Source organism: Tachysurus vachellii, chromosome 20 (genome assembly GCF_030014155.1).
Source record: "Tachysurus vachellii isolate PV-2020 chromosome 20, HZAU_Pvac_v1, whole genome shotgun sequence".
In the NCBI taxonomy this organism is placed as follows: Eukaryota; Metazoa; Chordata; class Actinopteri; order Siluriformes; family Bagridae; genus Tachysurus; species Tachysurus vachellii.
Window position 1 is genome coordinate 16,790,597 of NC_083479.1, and position 15,381 is coordinate 16,805,977.

At 38.0% G+C, this 15,381-nt stretch overlaps 1 protein-coding gene across 1 annotated transcript in view; it reads left to right on the top strand.

Annotated features, from left to right (window-relative positions):
* The window catches only part of loxl2a (lysyl oxidase-like 2a), a 43,362-nt gene that overhangs the window by 2,057 nt on the left and 25,924 nt on the right, over positions 1-15,381 (top strand). The window contains exons 2-3 of the mRNA XM_060895690.1: positions 2,110-2,412; positions 3,274-3,449. Coding sequence (XP_060751673.1) covers positions 2,139-2,412; positions 3,274-3,449 — 450 coding nt within the window. The 5' untranslated portion in view covers positions 2,110-2,138. The remainder of the gene's footprint in view (positions 1-2,109; positions 2,413-3,273; positions 3,450-15,381) is intronic.

Genomic DNA, 15,381 nt, shown 5'->3' on the forward strand with positions numbered 1-15,381 from the left:
CTTGATGCCCGATGACGCCTGAGATAGGCACAGGCTCCCCGTGACCCGAGGTAGTTCGGATAAGCGGTAGAAAATGAATGAATGAATGAATGAATGAACCACTATATTTTGTCTTTTCTTCAAGACATACAATTTTTTCCATCTCAGTTATGTGTCAAGACTTGTGTTCTGTCCTGGGGCTTTTTCTTCTATTTCATACATGACTTAAATTTCAAAGTTGTAACCTATTTAACTGTATCAGCATTTTTCATCTCAGCCTGGTTGACATCTCTCACTGACACCAATAAGAGAAAGATTATGAGGTTGATTATGAGGTATGAGGTTCAGCTCTTTAAACCTTGTCTAATGACGCTTCAATCACCTGCTCAAGGGAAAAAGCACTGAAAAATGTCAAAACTCTTATGGATATTAACTAAGGATTTAATTAAATGCCTAAAGCTATAATGTAGAAGCTATAATGTAGAATTTCTTTTCATTTCTTTTAAGACTCCACTTCATAAAACTCCACACGAATTTCACACATTTTCACATGTTGGATTTTTTTTACCTGGTTGTATTTTCACGTCATTTTTCAATCATAGTGATTTATTAGTATTTTTTATGCGATTTTTCAACAGAATTAATTTGATGCTATTTAAAAATATTTATTTTTCATGTGTACTTTTATTTATTACATACGATTTCATGAATCCAGTTCTTTAGATTTAATATATGAAATAAAAGTCATGTAAAAAACTGTGTATGGTTTTCTCTACAATCGGTCAGCCAGGCTTTCCTGCAGGCTTGATAAAATTAAGGTGTGGTACATTTTGCGTGTTTAAGAGATTGAACTGCTCTCGGTCAGGATATGTGTTTTACTGTGTAATCCATTATGTTGCGTTTACAATGACAAGTCACAGATATCACTTATCTCTCGTAAGCATCTACCAAACGTAAGTGCTTTCATGTCTGGCTGTAGCGGTAGCCTATGCATTCCTAGAGAAAAATAAGCTGAAACTAAGCCAGAGAGATTTTTGGGTTGTCCTTCTGGGGAAACCCTGAGAGGGTTTTATATACAACAGATGTTTCACTAAAATAAAATTAAACATTAAAAAATGTAAAAAAAAAAAAAAAAAACAGGGAAAAATGTTTTATACACCTAAGAACCCTTGAAAAACCTTGTTTCTTCTTCTTGTAGTGAAATGTACAAATATTGTAATATTATTTTCAGTTAAAAAATGTCAAACTGTGTTTGCTGTGAGAGTGGATATCATTATTTCTTCTAATTTTGAAAGCTGAAAGCTGTTCAACGCAATCTAAAGCGATGAGGAATTCCTGAATTTGTGGGACGATGACGATCTGAATTTGTGTAAAATAGAGAAAATCTAAATTGAAATCTACACTCCTTGCCCTGACAAATTAACTCTCTGTACTGCCACATTTACCAGAGGAAGTGTTGTTTGTTCTCAGTCAAGTGTAAACACAGAGCTAGTGTGACAGAACATTGCTGCATGGCTAATGAACGCTCTGGAAAAACCTCTTGGGTTAAACTCGATGTCAATAAATGGTCTGTGGTGCATTGTGTTTACTGCTGAATATGGACCTGGCAGTAATCTGTGCTTCAGAACATACTTGTGTTAAGCATTAAGGAACAAGGCAATTAAACTCTTGATCCAGATGATAGAGAGAATGGCTTTCAGTTGCGACACTATGGAGCTTGTCCTCCATGTTTACAGAGAAAATTCCAAAAGCAAGCATTCAAACTGAGTTTAGTAGGCTAGCTAGTATGTAGCTGGTTATACTTACAGATAATGTGAAGGTGCAGTGACCGAGGTACTGATACAGAACAGACTGGAAGATCAACTTTTACCTCAGAAGTGTTGGTTAATTACTAAAAAATGTTTTTTACAGTTAGTATTATGTATTAATTACACTTAGCATTGACCGCTAACTGTGTTTCAATGGGTTTCATCATTCTGAGAAACTTTACATTATGGCTTATATCTGCCAGAATATTTTAATTACTGAATACCAGAGACTTAATGAGACTTGTTTTCTTTGTGTTTGTGTGTGTATGTTTGTATGTGTGTATGTGTGTGTATGTGTGTGATGTATTTTCTTTTCTCTCAGGTCCCAGCAACTCTGCAGTATTTGTGTGTATGACAATGGCCAGGCGGTCATTCTCTGTGTTTGTAGTGGTGTGTGTGTTGGCTGTGTGTGTGTGTCTGAGTGTGTGTGAGCCCATCACTTTGCGTCTTGCTGGAGAGAAGCGTAAACACTACGAAGGTCGAGTGGAGGTGTATTACGGCGGATCTTGGGGGACGGTGTGTGACGACGACTTCGACCTTACCGCCGCACAAGTAGTGTGTAGACAGCTCGGATTCCTCAGTGCTGTCTCTTGGTTTCCGTCTGCTAAATACGGCAAAGGAGAAGGTGTGTGTGTTCGTGCATATATGTGTGTGTTTGCACTGTTGCACTAAACAGCCTTCTAATGTCATTTATAACCGTTAACAGAAATCGGTATAAAAAATTAACTAGTTAAAAGTTCAAAATGCCCAAGACACATAAACATGGCGTAGAAACATTTCTACACATTTTCCCTCATCATAAATATTCATGACATTTGAATATTCATAAATATAATAGCCAGGTTAGCAAGCTAATAAACTAGCTGCACATGTTACAGATCATGAATTATGCACGTTATAGATTTGCTTATCCACTAAAATTAGCTTTATAATTGATCATTTTGTAGTAGCAAAATATTAGTAAACAAAAGATAACATTAACTTAGCTATTGAGATCTGTTTTTCCCCGGTATTATTTTGTTTAATGAATTTTATTTACCTTTGTTTTTTTTGTGTGTTTTGTTTGTTTTTTTGTCTTAAAAGGATGGAAATAGTTATCCAGTGTGACCATTGCATTTTTCCCAGACATGCTTTAAAAAATGTATAGAAATATATTAATATTTATTGTGGTGATGTGAATTCTTTTTTATTTAATCAAGCACAGGCTTTATTACATAATATTGTGAACTAATCCATGAAACAAAAACATCTGACTAAGAGTTTCCTTAGTTAGATGGCTACTGAAAGGAGCAACCCGTTCAATCTGTTCATCCCGTCTGTTTTTTATTTCTGGAAAATTATTTGTTATTGGATGCAGAACAAAGTGATGGACACTCAGACAGACAGTGTGTGAATAAGGCAACCTGGTGTCTTGATCGTTTTTGTCTGCAACTCTGGAAAGAAGGTCTGTCTCTGATTGTGTGTGTGTGTGTGTGTGTGTGTGTAGGTCCTATCTGGTTGGATAATGTACACTGTATAGGGAGGGAGGCGTCCATCTCTGACTGTCAATCAAACGGGTTCGGAGTTTCAGACTGTAAACACTCGGAGGACGTCGGCGTCGTCTGCACACAAAAGCGCATCCCAGGATTCAAACACATTAGCGTTGACAGTAACGATGGGGAGGTGAGACATACATTGAAACACATAAATCACACACACACTTACAATGTACAATGGGTCCCAAAAATCTCAAACAACATTGAAAATCTGAGATTTTTTATTTAAAACCGGAAAAAAAGTCATTTATTTTAAACAAACAAGAAGGATTTATGTAACATCCTGACAATTCAGTAGTCAAGATGTCACACAGTTTCTAGTTCACTATTCAAATAATAGTTGAATATCCTTAGAAAGAAAAAGAAAAACAGTTAAAGCTTTCTTTTTGGATAGATAGATCAGAACCTTAAACAGGAAGTGTAGACTGAGCAGCTCACCTGTTGACTCCTGCTCTAACCCTTGTCTTTCTGTGTAAATCTCTGTCTCTTTAAAAGCCAGTGATGAGGCTGTAATTTCATATTATAAGCATGTCCTCATCACTGAACTTTCCAGCCAGATTTGTACTATTTATTGTTGTTTCTAGAAGAGCAGACATCCTTTGCATGTGTCCTTTTTTTATATAAATTCACAGCATGAGAAAGGCCAAAGCACCACAAAAAAGCAGTCATCCCCCACTGATGAATGCACACATAGTTCCCGTCTTACACCATGGACTTTAAAATGTGTATTCGTTGTTTACTTTTGCCCTCCGTGATACACTGCACGTCTGCAATGTGTTTGTGCTCATGGAAACCGAGGTGAGCTGTTTGTAGTTTTTTTCCATCTTTGCAACCTTGGAGGCTAATGATCTTACCACAGATCTCTCTCTCTCTCTCTCTCTCTCTCTCTCTCTCTCTCTGCCTCTCTCTCTCTCTCTCTCTCTCTCTCTCTCTCTCTCTCTCTCTGTCTCTCTCTCTCTCTCTCTCTCTGCCTCTCTCTCTCTCTCTCTCCCTCTGCCTCTCTCTCTCTCTCTCTCTCTCTCTCGCTCTCTCTCTCTCTCTGCCTCTCTCTCTCTCTCTCTCTCTCTCTCTCTCTCTCTCTCTCTCTCTCTCTCTCTCTCTCTCTCTCTCTGCCTCTCTCTCTCTCTCTCTCTCTCTCTCTCTCTCTCTCTCTCTCTCTCTCTCTCTCTCTCTCTCTCTCTCTCTCTCTCTCTCTCTCTCTCTCTCTCTCTCTCTCTCTCTCTCTCTCTCTCTCTCTCTCTCTCTCTCTCTCTCTCTCTCTCTCTCTCTCTCTCTCTCTCTCTCTCTCTCTCTCTCTCTCTCTCTCTCTCTCTCTCTCTCTCTCTCGCTCTCTCTCTCTCTCTGCCTCTCTCTCTCTCTCTCTCTCTGCCTCTCTCTCTGCCTCTCTCTCTCTCTCTCTCTCTCTCTCTCTCTCTCTCTCTCTCTCTCTCTCTCTCTCTCTCTCTCTCTCTCTCTCTCTGCCTCACACACACTGCCCACAACTCCCTGCTTGTCTAATCAGACAGCCTTCCTCTGAAATGCTGAATCATGGAAAGGATGACGACAGTGTAAGGGAAGCCCGTCTCTCCGTCTCAACCCCAAAGGAGAATCCCTTCTTTTTTACACACAGTGGAAATACTGTGTGGGTTTTATTAACCCACAGTGAAGGGCAGTTGCGGTAGGAGAGGTATAAGATGGGTGCGGGGGTCCTCTAGTCGCTTTTCCGAAACATAAAACCTTCACACACTCACACATGGCCTCCTAATGGCTTTACCTCCTTCTGTATGTCTGCGAGGTTATAATGTGTCGCTAGACATCCGTCGTACGTGAGTCACGTTTTCTCTCTGCACATGCCATCAGTCTGAGTCAGGAGCAGCTGCTATATGTCTAAATCCAGTAGTCCTCCTAAAGTACCTTTACATATTTTAGACAATATTAAGCATTCAGTTAGAAGTATAGCAACATTACTTCTTTTAGGGTGAAATCATGAATGTAAGTTTAATACTTAATTTAAAGTTCTTTTTTATATGTGTATTAATGTGAAAAAATTTTTACCACCCCAAAATTTGTTTTGAAGTGTTTTATTCCACTTATTTCGTGATAACATTGAATATATAAATATATAGAAATATTGGACAGGATAAGTGGACATTGTGGAATGTCCACGTTGCTTAAATCCTGTTAGCGCTTATGTTAATTCAGCTCTAAATAGTCAAACCTCAATACTTTCCTGTGTCAGAAAACTTAAAGTTGCAACTTTACATCTGACTGTTACAACAAAATATTCAGACTCACCAAAACCTCACAACGTTAATGATTACCCTCGATTTTACTCCGATGATGTGGAACGTCTAACACAAAATCTGTTCAATAAACTATGATTTAATTCAGTTCAATTTTGTTTGGATTAGTCTCGAGCAGATTTACAGAAATTTATAATTATATATAAAGGAAATTTTAAAAGAATAAATGTAAATGTGTTGATCCCTTATGAGCAAGCCAGAGTTGCCGGTGGCTAAGGAAAAGTAACGTCAGTAACTCATCACCTGATTTATCATCCAACTGAAAGTCACCAGTCGTGCCTAGAGATTCTCATCTTTGTGTGTTTTTCCTTCTTGATGGATAATTTAGCATACTTCGATTATTCCTCCCTGCTTAATAGACAAATAGTCGCTTTCTTACACCACTGACTCAAATGTCTGCTAAACACTTCCACAAATATTACCCGATTACACCCAAGCGTCATAATATGCTTTCTGTCCCCTACACACACACACACACACACTTTTTATTCCCTGTGTATTTACGGCCCTTATTTATATTTCCGTCTCCCGGGCGTTTCTAATCCTGTGTGAAACATTCAGACGTCGTGTGTGTGCAGAAAGGTGTGTGTGAGGTCAGTCAGTGAGCAGCCACAGAAACTTTCTAGGCTGTTATAATTTATTTTAAACACTTTTTACCCAAGCAGAGCTCTAACACCTGTCTATCATTTCCATCCACGGTTTATTCTGCACAAAGGCAACATTCATATAAAACAGTCTGTCACATGACTGTCTGAGATTTTGGCCACATCCTTGAAAATATAAAGAATGTTTGTAACCTGATGATGACACAGTTGTCTGCAATTTATGTATCCAGCAAAGTAGCTTCACATGCCCCAAAGGAAGCTGATATTAGCTTGTATCTTTCCAGTGTTATTAGCTTAAATTGGCTCTGAATCCTATTTGTGTTCGTTTATTCAACTACATAGTTTAGTAAAAAAAAAAAAAAAAACACTATGTGACTCTCGTAAAGCCAGTAACCTGTCCAGAACAAAAGTAATCAGCATCAGAGAAAGAAAGACAACCAAATAATAAAACACACATGTGAAAGGAAAAGAAAGAGGAGAGAAACATGAAAGAAAGGACATTAATTATGGGAGAAAAGGGAGAGAGTGATGTGAAGGACTGAAAAAGGGGAAGAGAAGTAGGGGAAAAAGGAAAGGAAAGGAACGGAATGGAAAGGAAAGGAAGATGAGAGAAGCAGGAAGGAAACAGAGAAGACTGAAAGAAGTATGAATGTAAGAAAGAAAAAAAAGAAAGAATGTAATTAAGAAAAGAAAGAAAGAAAGAAAGATAGAAAGAAAGAAAGAAAAGATAGATGGCTGTGGGGATTTGTGTTCATTCCGCTACAAGAGCGTTAGTGAGATCAGACACCGATGATGTTCGAGTGACGAGGTCTGGGGTTCAGTCTGTGTTCCAGTTCATCCTAAAGGTGTTCAGTGTGGTTGAGTCAGAGTCAGTGCTCAGTACAGGACACTCGAGTTTTTCCGCTCCAACCTTAACACACCATGTCTTCATGAATCTTTGTGCACAGGTGCCTTGTCATGCTGGAACAGTGTCTGAGTCTCTTAGCTCCAGTGAAGAGAAACTTCTTCCAGCTTTGTGGCAACACTTTATGAAGGAACCACTTTTGTGTAGATTAGTAGATTAACTAGAAGATTATTTTGCAGATTAATATCACAACAATAAGATGTAGTGGTACATTCCCTTTTAACAAGCCTCACATCCTTCATTGTTTTAACTTTAAATAGTTTTAAGTGAATAAATATTAAAAAAAATGTATTATTAGTTACATCAGTGTGTCTATATGTGTTTGGAAGAAAGTAATGTACTGTATCAGCACATACCTACTGAAAGTGCTTCAGCTTCACCTTGAGGTTAATGTGTGTGTGTGTGTGTGTGTGTGTGTGTGTGTGTGTGTGTGTGTGGTAGCAGTAATACAGGACTCTATTGATGTGATGAATGTTCCTCTGTGGTTGTGCTAACACCATTAGTGCACACAGCTCTACAAATTCTACTCACCTCACTTTTTTCTTTAAATCCATTGCAAGACGTTTAAAACACAGTGGCCTCCATTTTTAAATGTATAAATTAGCACTAGTGGAGTTTGGACATTTTTCTGGGTGATTCCTAATGGTGCAGTATCTTTTGCTAGTAATAAATAAATCCACTCTAACAACTTCCTAACATCCATCAGTGATAGTTGCTACAGTTCTGGTGATATATGGTGTTTAACATTGTGCTGTTTTGTGTATATCAGTATTTATTTAACATGCTTAAGACTTTAGAGTGGTTTTATTGGCTCCTAAAGCTCTTGTGTCCATCCAGCTTGAGTTCTCCTGTGTTGAAAAGTCTTGAGCTTTTTTACTCCTCAGCTTTTAGTGCTGTTGTAAAGTCAGTGAAAGTGCTGTATGCATTTCTTCATCTTGGAGATCCTGTAACATTCGTTGCGTTGTGCCGTGTTGTGTTTAGAACAATCTATATACAATCTATACAATATTTAGTATCATGTCCATAGGTGTAAATCTTTCTTTAAACCGACCCAAGCCATTTAAATGATCCCTGTCCCCATTTAAGCATCTTTTAATACAGACCTTTCAAAACCTTCAAAACGAAAGAAAGAAAAAAACGAGACTGATTCCATTTCTAAACCAACCAAAACGCTATAATTGGCAGCTTGAAATTGAAAGAATGAAGAAACTTTAAAACAAGACTAGACAAGCCTGTCTTTTTTTTTTTTTTTTTTCAAATATTGGAAATTTGAGTCTGTGAGTTGAAAGTCTCTGTTCAAGCTTTCACAAGAACAAGCTACTGTAAAACAGAAATTACATGAAGCATCACCATCTCAATGCATTGTGAGTGGTACATTTAAAGGTCTGCTTGAGATCAACAAATCCTTGAATATTTTAGTATAGAAGGAGTTCTGGTAGAAAAAGAAGAAAATAATGCAAGAACAGAATTTCATAGACTAGACGCCTTTATTTTGTCATATATACATTACAGAACAGTAAAATTCTTTCTTCACATATCCCAACTTTGGAGGTCGGGGTCAGAGCACAGGATCAGCTATGATACAGTGCCCCAGAGCAGAGAGGGTTAAGATCCTTGCTCAAGGGCCCAACAGTGGCAGCTTGAACTCTGATCCTCTGATCATCAACCAAGTGCATTAACCACTTGACAAGATGGTAATCATCTTGAGTTTATTGATCTATTGCTAGTCCACATTTTAGTGCAGGTGTGAGCTCAGTGAGTAAAACAGCGTCTTTTATGGCAGATCTCTGAAAAACAAAGATGAATTAAAAAAATAATAATACAGTAAATCAATACAATCACCAAAAAATAGGGTGCACATATTTTATAAAAGTATTTTTATAAGAATGTGCCACAAAATTCTAAATATTCTGTCATGAGTTGTAAATCTATTAATATCATTAAGACCAGGTTTTACTCTAAAATGAAATAAATATGTTTTTAATTTTACAAACAATCTTTTATAGTTTTATAAAGGTTTAAAAGGTAAATCCTCAGCCTTTTCTAAAGACTACCCTAAATCCCAAACTAACTCATTTTAATGCCATCTCTCAAATCCTTTCAAAAACATTCATCTCATCATGAAAAATTACAACAAATGAAATCATTTCTTAAAAAAAGTCTCTAATGAATGATTTCCCATCCTGTTTGCTGTCAGCTACCGAAAAGGATTTTTTCTTATTAATTTCTCTGCTGGGAAAAACGCATGATGTCAGTGAGAGGAATGTGCATCGCTTTTCCATGAACACACTGTGGAGTGAATCACACACACAAACACATCTTTGTGTGGTATTATAATGTGCTTCTGTAACTACACTCACCTAACACTAACCTTTCTATGAGGAACTAAATATATTTTGTCTTTTAGACACTTTATAGGTCATCATAAAAGGCAGCAAACATGCACACACTCACACACATACACACACACACACACACACACACACACACAGAGGGCAAAGCAGACAATGAGTGGACTACATTCTGTTCTGATGGCTTGAAGCACATTTTTCGGACCTTGTTGAAACCCGTCACTGGTTTGACTTGGGTTTGATTTGCTGTTTGTTGAAACTGGCTGCATGTCACCTGAAAGTCAAAGTATTTTGTTTATATTTGCAAAGAATTTCAATGCTTATATACTTGGAAATGCTTAGAAATAGTGATATTCAGTTAAATAGTTCACAGGTGACATGAAAAGGCAGAGAATACACAAAAGCAACGAAAGCAAGAAATTATAATTGATATGAACAAATATGTATACAATGTACGGAAAATACAGAAATTGCCACAAGAGGTGTGGAAGAAGGTTTTAGGCTTATGGTAACTGTTGTAGCACTGAAAAGATTTACAAAGAGTATAAAAATCAATTTACTGAGGGGAAAATCTCTATGAAAACGGTAAAAACTGATAGTGAAAATATGCTAGTGCCTAAGTATCACCATGATACCCTGAGATTGTGAACTATAATTTGATCAGTAGAGAAAACAAAACAGAACATCAAATAATAAACTATCTGAACATTCCTGAGGAAAAACATTTCTGTTGTTCATGTCTCTGCTTCTATGATGATGGTCCCGCATTCTAAAATCACCCTTTAAAAAAAATTCAGATGTATAGATGCAACAAAGTTAGCCAGGAATAAACATCTACAGTACCTGACTAGCTAATACTAGATACATTAGCATGTAAATACTGCTAGCTTGATAACTAGCCTTTCTCACTATGTAATACTAAAGTAAGAAAAAGGTGAACACCAGTGCTGGCATTTCTGCAATAGCTAAACTTTATCTACATAACAAAGCTAGCTAGCTTAACAGCGTAACCTAGATAGGACCTCAAAGGGCTTTTTGTGAGGAAGACATCACAGGGGACTACTACTTTTTCACTATTTCTTGCTCTACATTCCTGTCACAGTGAAACACAGAGATTCTGAATGTATGTGGTGTCTAATTTTGGCCGCTAAAGGGTAAAGTTCACATTCCTTGAGTGGGAAACTTGATCTGCTCGCGTCTCCTGCACAATAGGAGTTTTTGGGAAGCTGTGTATTGGTTTACAGATATAAGTCTATGCTTGCTAAAGCTTTTGTTGAGCCTTAGTGATGTGCTGAGATTGTGTCGGCTTGGTGAAACAAAATGACAAGACAAATAATAGCTTTTCTTTTAAGTCTGGTTCCTCTAAAAGGTTTCTTCCTCATATCACCTCATATCAATTTCCTTGGCACTGTTGCCTCTGCCTTGCACATTAGGAATAAATATAAATTCAAATTTGAAACTTTCTTTATTATTCTGAATTTTTATTCCTTTGCGACAATGTCATTTGTATAAAGCGCTCTACAATTATATTGTATTGATTGATAGATAATGCTTATGGAAAAAACACTGTCTGAATTGTTTGATATAGTCTAATTGTGAGATAAGTGTGAGATGTTCTTGTGATGTACAAAACACAGTGTATTCTGGGAGCTGTTCTTGTACAGTAATACTATCAGGATAAAAACTTAACAATAAGGGAGTGTTAGGGTTGTAAAGTGGAAATCAGTTTTGGAAGGCTATAAAACACTTTGGTGCAGATATTTGGGTTCCACAACGAGTGTGACATCCAGTGAGTCCTGAACTGCATTAAACAAACACTAAATCCAGCAATGAAGAATTTATGGAGATTGGTTTACTGTGGTGGAAATTCCAAATATGTAATGCATTGTGTGTAATATAATGACAAAACATTGACAGACAAAGACCTTTCTTACTCAAATATCTGGCGATCTCATGTCATTTTTTTGTCAATTTGGAACGAAAGGAAACATATTTTCTGTAAGTCCTCTGAATGATTGCTAATAAATTAGATCTTGAGCCAAAACCAATTAAAACTGTTGCAAGTTACAAAGTGACCAAAAGATTGTTTTTCATTTTGTTTTGTTTAAGCACTGAGGGTGGTGGTTATGGTGGTGTTAGCCTACACTTCTGGGTTTTCTTCTCAAACCACAAAATATTGGGTTGAGATGATTGTAATGGCTTCCTATTGTGATTTATAACAGCCTTACTATTTAAAGTCTGCAAAAAGCCACTGGTTTGCTTCAGTATAAACAAGACTTTCTAGCAAGTATTAATTACACTAAACACAGAAAGCTTTTTGTGTACATATGGCCTGCTGTGTCATAATATGTTTTAGCCTTGTATAGTTTTAAGTTATATTTGGTGTGACAGACAAAAGTCAGACAATTAATCTAACCTGCCAAATAAAAACCCTGTGTTCATCAGGCTCATGCTCATTAACATGCTTGGCAAATTCAGACAGATAGCTTGCTAGCTTGCTATCTAGCTATCTATCTATCTAGATAGCTAGCTAGCTAGATAGATAGATGTAGAGTTTATGACCAAACTAAGTAGATACTTAAACATCCAGTTTAAAGTTGGCCCACTTTACTATTATTATAAGCTCCACTCTTATGGGAAGGCTTTCCACTAGACCTTGGTGCATGGCTGTGTGAATTTGTGTTTCTTCAGCCACAAGACGATTCACGTGGTCAGGCACTAATGTTGAGCGAGGAAACCTGGTGTGCAATCAGGATTCCAGTTCATCACAAAGGTATTCAGTGGGGTTGAGGTCAGGGCTCTGTATAGATGCTCAAGTTCTTCCACATCAACCATGGCAACCCATGGAACTGTAATGCTACAGCATACAAAGACATTTTACACAATGTTGTGCTTCAAACCTTGTGGCAACGGTGTGTGATGGGTGTGAGGGTCAGGAGTCCACAAACATTTAACCTTCTCAAATCTATGTGAATGTTAATGTAAAACAAATTCTATGTGGGGGTGTGGTAGCTTAGTGAGTAGGGTGTTGGATTACTAACTGGAAGGTTGTAGGGTCGAGTCCCAGGTCCACCAAGTGCTAGGCCCCTGAGCAAGGCCCTTGACGCTTATTTGCTGGATAAAGGTGTTTGCCAAATATTGTGTAGTCTCATTTAATAGAAGAGAGATGCTACTTTATTTACTGTTTATTTACTATTTCCCTAGTTTGTCACTGCAGGACACTCTTGGACACAAAAGTGTGAAAAGTGAGTAAGAGAATGTCTTAGCCAAGCAACTGCCTTCTGACTGATATGTTAGAAATGTAAAATGAGCACTTCATAAATTCTGTACTGTCCTGTGTGTCTTGGGGAGCTTCCAGCCCTCCTCATATAACTCAGCTGAAGATTTCCTTCAGAGTCACAAACAGAAGGAGAGACAGAAAAAAGAAAAGAAGAGAGGAAGAAGAAATCTCATGTGATTATAGGGATTTTCCAAAGTGAAGGATTTTCTGATATAAAACTCCCACATGGAACACAATAAATTGTGTGATACAGGGAATAAGACAGACACAAAACTGCAGAAAGATAAAGAGAAAAAGACACAGGGAGGATAGAACCACTGTATGCACTTCAAATATAGATCTTGCTGGTGTGTTGATGATGATGATGATGATGATGATGAGGATGATGATGAAGCTGTTATTGAACCCGATGGTGTAGTATGGTGTGATTATTTATACACGCCGTTGGTACAATGCTAGACTAAACCTGCTTGTAGTTCTAGTGCAAAAGAAAGGAGGTGAAACATATATTGAATGACGGATGACGGAGTGATGTTTTGCCGATAAGAGAGAACGTCCCGTCTTGTATAGATGGGAGCAGAACATTTCACAATCATAATCCAAGAGGATGAATCATAAGTGCTTCAGTCCGCCTCCACATCCCAAAGGAATTTCTCACAATGGTTCCCCAACCAGATGTTGTACAAATGTTAAGTTAATTTGCACAACATCATATGTGAACAGTTTCCATTGCCAAATGTTCTGTTGAAGAGGAGTTTTATAATCAAAGTGTGTTGTCAATTCACACACATTTATAGAGAGACAGTAACATACACATACAAAGGCGTCACATTGAAAGCCTAATTAAAGTCTAATTAAATAAAAAAATTGTCTTCATTTACCTTTATTTTCTCATGATCCAAACCCAGCTTTTATGTCTACACCCTCTGGTGTTACCCAATCTGCATCCCTTTGTTGTTACCTGATTTGCTCTCCCTTTGTTGAGATCCAATCTGCAGCATCTTTTGTTTTTACCAAATCTGCACCCTTCTGAACTCTCCTTGTTACCTGATCTGCACCGAATGTCTGGAGACATTGCGTTAGTACCCCATATGAGCACCCTTTTTTTTGTCATCCATTCTGCACCCCATGTGTTATTACCTGATATGGAGCCTTTTGATGTTACCTGATTTGCAACCTCTGTGTTGTGATTCATTCTGCTTAATCTTGTGTTATTGCCCAATCTGCAACCCTCTTCTTTTACCACTCAATCTGCATCTACTGTGTTATTGCCTGATATGGACCTTCTTGTTGTTCATGATCTTTACTCCTTTGTTTTTGCCCAAACTGCACCTCTTGATGTTACCTGATCTGCTGTTATTCAATCTTTCGGAGCTCATATTTTTGCTTGAACTACATGCCATTTTTGTCTACCTGATCTGCATTCTGTGCTACAACCCAATTATTACTTGAAAAATTAATCTGCATCTTGCGTCCTAACATGATCTATGTCCCATAACAAGTTCTTTACATGGTCAGAATCTCTTTGTTGTTGTTCTCCATTTCCTTTCCCAATTTTCATCATTTTCTATCCAAATTGTATCTTTTGCCTTTCCATTGTATCTACATTCTATTTCTTCTCTTCTCTGATCTGAATGCTTTTGTAGATCTGCACAGATTTTGTAGGTCTGCACAGATTTTGTAGGTCTGCACAGATTTTGTAGGTCTGCACAGATTTTGTAGGACTGCACAGCAGATGTCATGCTTACCTGTCTTTTTCAAGCTGGCATCGTAGCATTAATTTTCCAGCTTTACAAATCAGCCACAGATCCTGTTCCATTCACCATGAAGACCATGTCATGCGGAATGGGTGGTCAGAGGTCAGAAGTTGTCTGAAGTCAGAGAGATTTAGGTGACCTGTTGACCTCTGAGTCTGAAGCAGAATCAATATGTGCTTTCTCTCAGACACGTACACATACACACATGCGCACACAGCATGGTGAAATTAAGCAGCAGTGTGTGTTTACCTCACACTGAGTCAGTCAAGAACACAATGGCATCTGGCTGTGAGCTTGTTGGGTTTGATAGGCTGGTGTGATCCTACAATGTGTTTTGTGTGTGTGTGTGTGTGTGTGTGTGTGTGTGAGTTTCTTATTTGGATGTTTCTCCCAAAAGGGCAACTAAAACAGGAATAAACATACCAGACTCCAGTTCTCCCTCTGACTCATTTATTCTCTCTCTCTCTCTCTCTCTCTCTCTCTCTCTCTCTCTCTCTCTCTCTCTCTCTCTCTCTCTCTCTCTCTTTCCCTGTTTTCCTTGTTTACTGACTCGATATCTGACCTCTGACCAAGGAGACAGGATGTGAATAAGACAGGGATTTGTTGAATCGTTGCCATGGTAATCGTGCACACATGCACGCACACACACACACACACACACACTCTGCCTTGCTCTTCAGCTGTAAGCAGGAACATTAGTGCTGTGTAAATATTGTGAGTCTGAAAGTGTGAGAGAAGTCGTGTGTGAAGGGAAAGCTCAGCAGCAAAGCAGTGGAGGAATGTCTGGACTAAGAAAACGTCCCTACACACACACACACACACACACACACACACCCTGTCCAGTCATACAGGTCACTTATTCACACACACAGAAAAAACT